The sequence below is a fragment of the Protobothrops mucrosquamatus genome, unplaced genomic scaffold (genome assembly GCF_001527695.2).
Source record: "Protobothrops mucrosquamatus isolate PMUCROS unplaced genomic scaffold, P.Mucros_1.0 scaffold49, whole genome shotgun sequence".
In the NCBI taxonomy this organism is placed as follows: Eukaryota; Metazoa; Chordata; class Lepidosauria; order Squamata; family Viperidae; genus Protobothrops; species Protobothrops mucrosquamatus.
The window spans coordinates 1,050,453-1,061,200 of NW_015386431.1; the positions used below are offsets into that span (position 1 = coordinate 1,050,453).

A 10,748-nucleotide genomic window follows, 5' to 3' on the forward strand; every position below is an offset into this window, starting at 1 on the left:
GTGAGGAACAAGTGGAAAATGTTTAGGCAAAAATGATCACAATAGATAAGTCAGGTAGAATTTATTCGTGTGAACGATTGCCATAGAAACCTGTTAATCTGATTCTGAATGATCTTCTATGGCACTTGTGTCAAACTCGCAACGTCATGTGACGTGTCGTGACATATCGCAACTTCTTTGCAATGGGGTGGGTGCGGTTCTGCTATGATGCATCTGGCCCGCGGGCCGGCAATTTGACACCCCTGTTCTATGGGAAGTGAGGCCGTTTTTATTATTCTAAATGACTCCCATGGATAATGTAAAAAGGCAGCATCTTTTAGTGTATTATTGGCTTGGCATCTTCTGGAAAATGTCCAAGCATTAACCATAATTAATAAATCAATACTTTGGATATTAGTGAGTTGGAAGAATGAGTACGTTAGAGAATAATCAATCTGAGTAAACCCACACAAAATTCACCTGAGTAAACCCACACAAAATTCAATTGCCCAAATAATGTAGTTGAGCTTGAAAAGCATTTCTGGGAATCAGAAAAGGAAACCAATCCCTTTTGTTCTGTTTGCTCTTGTTCTGATGACTTAGGACATATATAATTTTTATTCCCAATGGTTGCTAACTTGTATCAATGGTTTTAAAACAGTTACAATTGCTACTGTATCTCATTCTCCCATTATTTTTTCATAGGCAGAATTAAACTGGAGCTTTGCTGCATATTCAGCTTTTAGTACAACTGAATAGATATAGACCATCATTCTACTGAATTTGAAAAGTGGATTATACAGATGTGAGGAATGCTGGTTCCAGACAGTTTTATATTTAGTTGGACATTGATATCATTTAAAAAAAATGTTTACTACCCTACCGATTAACACACTTAATGGAAGAGTAAATGAATGGAAGCATTATTGAAAAAAGAACATGGAATGATAATTAAGATAGAAACTATTCTTCTGAGCAGTTTTTAGTAGGAGCATCACTGGAATGGGATACTTATTTTAGATAAACGTCTTGTATTACTTTCCTCTTTTCCATCCTTAAAATTAAGCAGACAGAGGAATTAAGTAAAATCGTATGTAATAACAGAAGTATTAAGTAAAAAGTCAAAAGGAGTCTAGGAACATTTTTTCAGATTACAAATTTTATTTAAAGACATAAATTTCATGGCCTGCAGATCACTTAATTTCCAGAGGCATAGGCTAACATAGCTCTCCTTCTTTCATGTCTACAATGACAGATATTGAGTAGTTTTTGACATTATCTCTTCAAAATGGTTTGTCTGACATTGTCTTTAGTCATGGTTCCAGTATTGGATGATGGACTTTTTTCCTTATGTCGTTTTAATGCGCATGTGTATGTTTTCAATATTGTACTGCTTATATTTTAACATTGACATTTGTTACTGTGGGAAGTCAGCCCCCCAGAGAAGGAATTATTAAAAGGGCAGAACAATATATTTCCTCAAAGGATCTTAAAGAGGCAGAAAAGCATGCCCAGTTTTTCTTAATAGCCCCAAGTCTCCCTCCCCCAAGCAGAAACCAGCTCTGTAGAAATGCAGATGTAAAGGAAGGTTGGAGGCCCCCAGCTAGAAGATTAAGAAGACAAAGGCATTAAAATCTACACACCCCACCTAAACTCTAAGACAGGACATAATAGGATTAATCCACAGATGCCAAAGGGACACACTCAGACACAGGAAATACAAAGCCTCAAACAGGAACAGGAAACAACCTCAAGAGCCCCAGAGGGTATAAAAACCCACTCCCTACATGTACTCTCTCTCTCTTTTCTTCCAGAGCCATCTTTCTTTCTGGCTCTCCTCTTCAATAAACTGCAACCTTCTTTCTAAAGCAGTTGCCATGTTGTTTATTCCCGGCTTGAACCACGGTGAAGACTTTTCCTTCAACATTACTTTAAATGTTTAATTTTATTTACAAAATATTAATAGACTAAGCAATGTCCAAGGAATTAAAATTGTTACAATCAATTGATTATTGTTAGCTGGTCTGAGAATACAAATGAAACAGACAGATATGCACCTTTTAAAGCAGTTGCAAGCACTGCAATAATCATTGTGATGGGTCCTTGGTGCTCTCTGAGCTTGGTTATTTTCTTGCAAATGTTTCATTACCCAAACTAGGTAACATCATCAGTGCTAGTAAAAGTGGGGTTTGCCTCAATTTATATTCTAATGGCTTCAGTGGTGGGATTCAAATATGTGAACAACTGGTTCTCTGTGTGGATGCCACTTCCGGAAGTCCATTCTGGGCCTGGGCAACAAAAAATTAGCTACTGGTTCTGCCGAAGTGGTGCGAACTGGCTGAATCTCACCACTGAGTGGCTTGTCGTGTCAGTGTGGGTAGGAGTGGTCTTCTTGGAGGTTTTTTGGTTGGGCTGTTTATTATTATTAGCTTGATTGGCAGTTCTTTGATTGGGATATTGTTTGCTTCTTGATTGTTGGTCTGATGTTACTCTTGGATGTTAATCAATGCTCATCTGGGTGTTGATTCTGGTAGGGAGGTGTTTCGGGTTTTGGGGATTATTGTCTCTTTTGCATGGTATGTACATGTTGTTTATCTCTGTGACTATTGATGGCCATAATTTCTCTAAGCATTACGTTGTAATTACATTTATTTTCCACAAAAATATTACTCTTTGGTTACTGCTGAGGTATGTGTAGCATTCAGGGCTTTTTTTCAGCCGGAACGCGGCGGAACCGCGTTCCGGCACCTTTTTCCGGGCCGGCCGCACCGGAAATAGCCCCTCCCACACCGGAAATAGCCCCTCCCAAATTTTACTTGCATTCCTGTTCTCTAAAGGGGCGGTCCTAGGGTTTGATGAGGGCGTGGCCAGGTTTGAGTTCCGCCACCTTTTCTCCGAGAAAAAAAGCCCTGGTAGCATTACAGTCAAAAGAAGCTGAAATGACCTGCATATGTTTTTCAAGGTTAACAGTACTTGTTATGCTTGTGTATAATCATCATGACATATGTCAAATATGATTACTTTGATGAAAATACTTGGCCTTTTGCTGCCTCAACTGGAAGTATCACCATATTCTGTAATGGCTAATGCAATATGTAGAATTATCAATCATCCTTGAATTGGTTAGAATTTTATTTTTAGAAAGTTATAGAACTTTTTAAAGGTAATGTATGTCAGCAAGTAATGGAAAACCACAATCTGGTTCCCTTTGTATAAGATTTCTTTATAAACCAGAACACTAATCTGCAACATCTAAGTCCTATGCTTTTGAAACTATTTGAACAGCTCATAAACATAATGAAATAGTAAAAATGAATGTTTTCTTCTCTATTGATCCTTTTATTCCATAAATTAATATGTAACCTAATGTTTGGCGACTGTTACTTTTTCAGTCAAGCAATTAGTTCTCTTTATTTTCCCAAGATTGATGCTTTATTCCATAGTTACTCAGTTCTGTCTTATTGGGCCTGATCCATTATTTAGCAGCAGGATGTTCCAGAGTTCAGGAGAGTCTAATTTTCTGGAAGAATTATCGTTATGATAGCATCATCTATCTATGGGCCAGTGAACTCGTTCCAGGTTTTTACTTCAGTGAATGGAAGTTCATAGTGTGGTTGAATGTTTAATAATATCTAGTTCTGTCTACTTTATTTCAGAATCTAGATGTAATTCCAAAGCTTTAAATCATGTGTGTTCAAGAGTACAAAAATTTCCATCTGAATTTGTCATTTCTTAATTTTCTCCTGGAATGTCATTTTCAGAATCAGAAGAGGTAGTGTTGCTGACATCTATTTCAAAAAGCTGTTTTAGAATATAGAAATATGTTTAGCACATTCCACTTGTAAGATATATCATATAGTAGTAATATTTAAAATAGATCATAAACAAAAGAAAATTAGCATAGAAAAATTAAAAAATGTAGACATATGGATGCAGATAGATCAGAGGTATCGCATCTATATATCTGCAAAGAGACATATATAAGTAGTTGCTCTCCCAGAACACACACATACTCACACAGACATAATTTACATACACCCACACAACTTCTTCTCTGTCTTATACTCCATATGCACAAAAGCCTTCAGATTTAGTGACGAAAGTGCTGTGTTCTTTGTAGCATTGGTGGTGGCAGCACAGTGGTTTACAACCCCTTGAAGAAAGAATGATTTACTAGGGCTTTTCTTTTCCATCTAAGATGTGATCACACTTCATCTCCAGCCATAGCCACACTGTGGCTTCTTTTCCCTTTAACAAGCAGAAAGAACGAGTCTTGGGGGCTCTCCCTTCTTTCTTCTCCCACCAAAGCACAGCACAATTGAAGGTGGTACCACAAGAATGATGGGAAGATCCTCTTCGTCTTCCCCACTGCCTAGCCTTCTCCACCATGTATTTATAGATAGCAGTCAATTACAGTGATTGTCACTGCTGCTACCCATTTCTCACTTCTTCTATCATGGCTTTGTTGGCCGTGTCCACATCCTTCTGCTAAGGTGTGAAGCAAGTCCTATATCTCTGTGGAGGAAAAGAAATGTCGCTGAATGAAGAGTAAGAAGTCAAATTTATTTCAGCATTGATTTTTCTGGTTTACTTAGGAGAAATTTAGATAATGGTACCTAGTTTGTACTCTTTGCACGTTTACATGACCTAGAATGAAATTGTTTATTGAAATACCCACTTAGTAGAATTTTGCAATCTTCTTTGTATGTTTAAAAGAAATGTATAGGAAATCATGTTACATGCAGTTGTGTGTTATTTGCATATAACTAAGGATATGGTGCACAAAACTGCACAAGGCACTTGGCAAAATATGAATATTATAAAATGTGCACATAAAAATGTTTACATAAGAAAAAATTAGCATTTAAATGCATGAAAATATACTTTTAATAAAAAATATAAAACTGAAAAGTTAAGTATCACTAAATTGATGACCAATTGGTCATATGCATTCATTCCTAATTTTAGGCTACAATATAAGTCTGAGACCTGACTTATTAAACATTAACCAATGTTGCTTATACCTCATAATAGTAATGTTGTAGTAATTGAATAACCACACATTTTTCTTCTTTTTTATGAAGAATAATTTAATATCATATCCTGAAGTGTTTTTGCTCAATTTTAAGGGGTTTTCTTCTTTTTTCTTAAATAGGATGTTTTTCAGGAGACAGTGGACATTTTTTGGCAGTTCATCAGAGGAAGAATTGGAAGCCAATGTTCATTTATCATCATGTGCAAAGTATTGAGAAAAGTTTGGATACCAGTGATCAGAAGAATTATGGAAAAAAATTCCACTTGCCTTCCCATGTAAAAATAGGCAAATTACACCCTGCAATTATAGTTAACTCAGCATTCTCCAGACCAGCATTTGACCCAAGTCTCAATCTCTTAGCTATGGCGGGAGAACATCAGGAAGTGGAAAACCTGCCCATCCCAGCAGCTAATGTGATTACTATGGTAAGTTCCTTTAGTCTTCTAAGGCATTTTAGTTTCTTAATCATAGCTCAGCTCAGGAATGTTTAGTCCCAACTTTCTGAAATAGCTACTCAGCAGATGCATAAGAATAGTTATTCATGGAATTCTCAAGCAGTGTAAGAAACATTGTCGGAACATGTATGAATAGTAACAAGTTGAGAAAGCCAACTTTATTGTGCTGTTGGTTTCCAGAATTCTAATGGAAACACTGTGAGGAATATCTTTCAGGAAAGCTAGTCCTGAATTTTCTGCTTCCCCCACCACCACCACCACATAGTTCAGGAACTGGCAACTGATTTATTCTGAAGTCAAAAAAACCTCTCCAAAGTATATAGTGGACATGGTCAAAGATAGAGTGAATGAAATCCAAATTTGGTCCTTTTTATTATTATACATTTTGGTTGTTAAGGAAACTCATTCCTTACTGCAAAAAGAAAAAAAAAGAAAGAAAGAAAAAAGAAAAGGGTTAGGGTTAGGGTCCCCAATATGTTTAATGTTTAAAAGAAAAATTTGGTTCCATTTTGGTGGTGCATTCCTGGAGATTCTCAGTTGCAGTATTAAATATTTCAATAAAATAATGTAGAACTCTTGTTACTATAGTCCTTAATGAATTGCTTGAAGAGACCATTTGTGAATGTGAACTAAGGTTTTGCTTGTAGGATAGAGATGAGATCCTATCTACCCCATCTTAGCTATCCTAAACAATATCCATTTAGCTTAATATATTTGCATTAATTATACAAATCTCTGTGTCTCAAGAGTAGTGTGAAAGCCCCTTGCCATGGTTTGAATGTTTCCCAGGTGAATTATTTTATATAATTTCTACCTGAAGCCCAAAGTCAGCATATCTCCATTAAATACCTAGCAGGAAACCTGAATTTCTCTTTTTAATGCTTTTGCACAAAACAGTGACTGTGATTAAAACAAGTCCAACCGAGAACCAAATGGGCAATATGGCTGGGCATAAGACTGTGAATTATGAACCCAGAGAGGATCATTTAGTAGTGCACACAGTCTTCTGTCAGTATATATCTGTGGGCCATTGTTCTTTTTGCCTTGCTTCCCTTGGATGGAGATAAACACTATTCCAAGCTTAATTATAGGGAGGTCAGCTGCGACCTGGCTAATAGTGCCTCTGGGAAGTCTTAAGAGAACTTTTATCAATGGGGTTTCTCCCATATTCAGGAGAAGCTGTCACCCTTCAGGCACTTTTAATAAATTCGGTTTTGAGAGCTGATTTTTTTCTGTGCCTCAAAAATAACCTCTGTTTAAAGCTTTTATAGAATGAATACACCATTATTCCTGCAAAAGGAGAGCTCTACTATTCACTTCTTTCTCATTCTTTCTGGTTTGGTATTTTTGGGAGAATGGAAATAACTGTTTTTGCTTATCACTGTTTGTTTTTCAGGAACTGTTCATGAAAGAGCTCTTTCCTCCAAGATCTTTTGAAGGATTATATTGTTTTCTATCATTGTCATTGTAGGACAGGGCAGGGAGTGCGCAATCTTGTGATGTCTCACACCCATAGTGGGCAAAGCAAGGTCATAGAGCAAGCAGGACTCAACATACTTACCAGGGGCTAGAAAGTTGTCCCTTTTTCTGTTTGGTGGAGATATACATGAGGCATATTTTTTATGTCTTGCTTTTTCAGCCTCTCAAGGGAATGGGAAACTGAAATTCATTGTGGTTAGATAAAAGCGTGGGTTGAAAGCTTTTTATTGATCTCTGAGGTTGCCTATTGCTCAATTCTATCCATAGAATTGATTATCCTGTATTTCATAGAAAGATTTGTCCAAACATACTTATTTGCATGTGCTTATATGCATATATGTAATAGATATTGTGTGTCATCTATATGTGATATATACAGGGCTTTTTTTCTCATAGAACAGTCAGAACGGAGTTCCGGCACCTTTTTTGGATGGAACCTTGTAGGGTAGGCAAGGCGGGTTGTATGACGTGTGTGAGTTCCGGCACCTTTTTTTTTTTTTTTTAGAAAAAAAGCACTGGATATATATATATATATATATATATATATATATATATATATATATATATATATATATATATATATATATATATATATATATATAGTCCTTAATAGTATTAAAAACACGAATCCCGGGTATACACATAATATGAAATAAAATAAGGTGATCACCAGGATAAAATCATAAACACAAATGTTTAATCTACAAAACCAAGCTTTCGTCGGCCACACTACCAATATTGTCAGGGTATAAAATGCTGGATCCGGGAGTCCGTTTTTATGTGGCTGGCTGCCTCTGCGCTTTGACCCTAGATTGGGTCATTGGTCCGCTCATTAACATCGGCTTTGTAGTTCTTAAAGGGGCCGTTTCTAAAGTTGTCCTCTCCTCTCCAATTGCTGTTGTTTTCTTTGTGCGTGTGTGGGTGCCTGGAGATCCGCTGTTCATCCACTCCCAGTCATCTCTCCCCACCCCCTTGGCACTTGCCCTGGTCCCACCCCCTTCTGCCAGAGACCCTCAGATCTGTCCTACTCCTGCCTAGGCCCCCACAGGCACCTTTGACGCGAACGATGTAGAGCTGGCCACACCCACCCAGTAGGCCACACCCACTCTATCCACGCCCACCCAGTAGGCCGCATCCACCCTAGCCACACATACGTATGCGTGTGTGTATAAAGATAGTGAGTTTAGAAGATAGATAGATAGATAGATAGATAGATAGACAGACAGACAGACAGACAGACAGACTTTGAAAAAAAAAGAAATCCCTTCTCATCCTTATGTAGTGTGCTTCTTCCTCAATCCTGAGTCCTCTATCAGAGCCCTGGGAGTTTGAGAGTTCTGCACAGGATCTTAGTTGTTCCTAGCACTGTACTCTTCTAGACAGAGAGGTCGTATGTAATTCCTGGGATCTCTTGGAGCCACTCTCCTGGCTTAGGAGTCACAGCCCTGATTGCTCCTACCAGCATTGGGACCACTTTGGCCTTTACTTACATCTCCAGCTCCTCCTTCAGGCCTGGAACTTCTTCAGTTTCTCATACTCCTTCCTGATATTGCTCTGCTACATCTATCACCACTGCTAGCTTTTGGTTTTTGTCTACTACATCGATATCTGGTTAATTGGCTAGTATCTGCCTGTCTATCTGGATCTGGAAATCCTATAGGATCTTAGCCCTCTTATTTTCTATAACTTTTTGTGGGATTACACATTTCCAGATAATTCACCTTAAGGCTTAAGCAGACTTCTCTGGCACTGCATGTTGGGGAATATATGCATCTGTTATTCAGGGATTGATGCGTAGGCATTCCTTTTATATGTCGGCGAATTTTAACAGTCTGGCTAGGGACCCCTCAAACAGCAAAGTACAAAAAAGGAAGCTGGGTCAACCAATTAGCATGCAGAGCGCACACCTTTGCAGTTGGAATTTGGGAGGTGTTTGAGTCAGCCTGATTGCAGCCCTCTACAACCTCCACTTACCCATCAACCCCTTCACAGTGTAGGTATGTGGCGATGGCTATGGGCAGTTGTGCGCACCTCTAAATCAGCCTTTCCCTGAAAAGTTTGCTATGAGAATAAAACAAGAGGTTTGGTGGGATGGATAACATACATATTGTTCTGAACCCATTGAGAAGAAGGATGGGATGATAAAAGAACAACAGGAGCAACCATAATATATTCTCAATGGGACTTTGTGCTTTGAGCCCAAAGGATTTTAATTCACAATCAGTTGCTTTGCCTACTCAGAACAAAGTGTGGGGATTCCAAGGCTGATTAGAACCCCAGGGCATCCTAGTGCCTTTCAAACTGAAGTGGGCAAGGGACAGGAGGAAGGTCTCAGGTGAAGTGAAAGCCTTGGTTTTTGTCTTGAGAGTTATTTCTACATGGTTAACAATTAGAAAAGATGATAATTGCTAAAGAATTACATTTCTTGAATTTCTTATGACAGAACAGGGTTGCCTAAAAATATTGTTCTTCTCTCTCGCATAGCCTTTTTTAAGAGAACATGATCCTGGACTTCCGGTGGGACAGCGCGCCGATGGCGGCTCTTTTCGGAGCCGTCCTCTTGGGAAGGCGTCAGAGCCAGCATGAACAGCGGCCAGCAGCTGTTCAGCGGCTTGGAACCTTGTGCCCCGGGAGAAGGGGTCGAGGTGAGTACTCCTGGATAGGAGTAGAGTCCCAAAAGCTCTCCCTTTATTTCGGGAGAGCGAAATTGGGTACTCCTCCGGAGTCCGGGAAATCTCCGCCTCCCAAGTGCCTTTGTTCCCTTTTTTTTTGGGAACAAAGCCAGTCGTTGCCTCCACTTCTGTGAATTATAGAAAACTGTGAGTAAATAATAACCAGACGGAACTGACCAGGGGAAACTGGACTTGAGTAACCTAAGACTTTAACTCAATTTATTAACATCTTCTTTAAAGTTAAGTTGAAATGAGGAAAAAAAAATGGCTGCGGTTTGCCGTTTTTTTATAGATGAGATTGACTTTCCTTTTTAACTTTCACTTTCCTGCAGCGTTGAATGAAGAGGGAAATTGTTACCCCTTGGCTTAAGGTTGTAACTTTGACATATTTTTTCTTTGGGTTTATGGAAAGTTTTGGTGATTATTTTTTTTCTTTTAACGGAGAGAATTTTGGATTTGGATTTTGGATTTTCCCCCCCTCTTTTTTTTCTCCGAGGCTTGGATTAAAGAAGTTTGAAAAATGGCTTTGTTTAATGGAACTTCCGCTTTGTTTAAAGATCTTCAATAGTCTATAAGGATATAGAGAAGAGGCAGTGATGGACTCAGCTGTGACTTTGGGATGCAATTTTAATACTTATAGAAATGGAAAATTATGGTATTGCACTTCAAGGGAAGCAGTTGGGGGATATTACTGCTCTTTCTGGAAGGAGGGAGAAATAGCTGTAAAAGCGGAAACTGGATTGGAAACAACTAAAGAATCTACAAGGATACAGAGAAAAAGCAGTGATGGACTTAGCTGTGACTTTGGGATGCAATTTTAATACTTATAGAAATGGAAAATTATGGTATTGCACTTCAAGGGAAGCAGTTGGGGGATATTATTGCTCTTTCCGGAAGGAGGGAGAAGTGGAAGAAATAGCTGTAAAAGCGGAAACTGGATTGGAAACAACTAAAGAAAATCTACAAGGATACAGAGAAAAAGTAGTGATGGACTTAGCAAACAATTAAAGAAAATCTACAAGGATACAGAGAAGAGGCAGTGATGGACTTAGCTGTGACTTTGGGATGCAATTTAAAAGAACTTATAGAAATGGAAAATTATGGTATTGCATTTCAAGGGAAGCAGTT

At 38.4% G+C, this 10,748-nt stretch overlaps 1 protein-coding gene across 1 annotated transcript in view; it reads left to right on the forward strand.

Annotated features, from left to right (window-relative positions):
• PTPRR (protein tyrosine phosphatase receptor type R) overlaps window positions 1–10,748 on the forward strand; it is a 100,533-nt gene that overhangs the window by 12,853 nt on the left and 76,932 nt on the right. Inside the window, exon 2 of the mRNA XM_029283305.1 lies at window positions 5,135–5,439. Within this exon, the coding sequence (XP_029139138.1) occupies window positions 5,135–5,439 (305 nt within the window). The remainder of the gene's footprint in view (window positions 1–5,134; window positions 5,440–10,748) is intronic.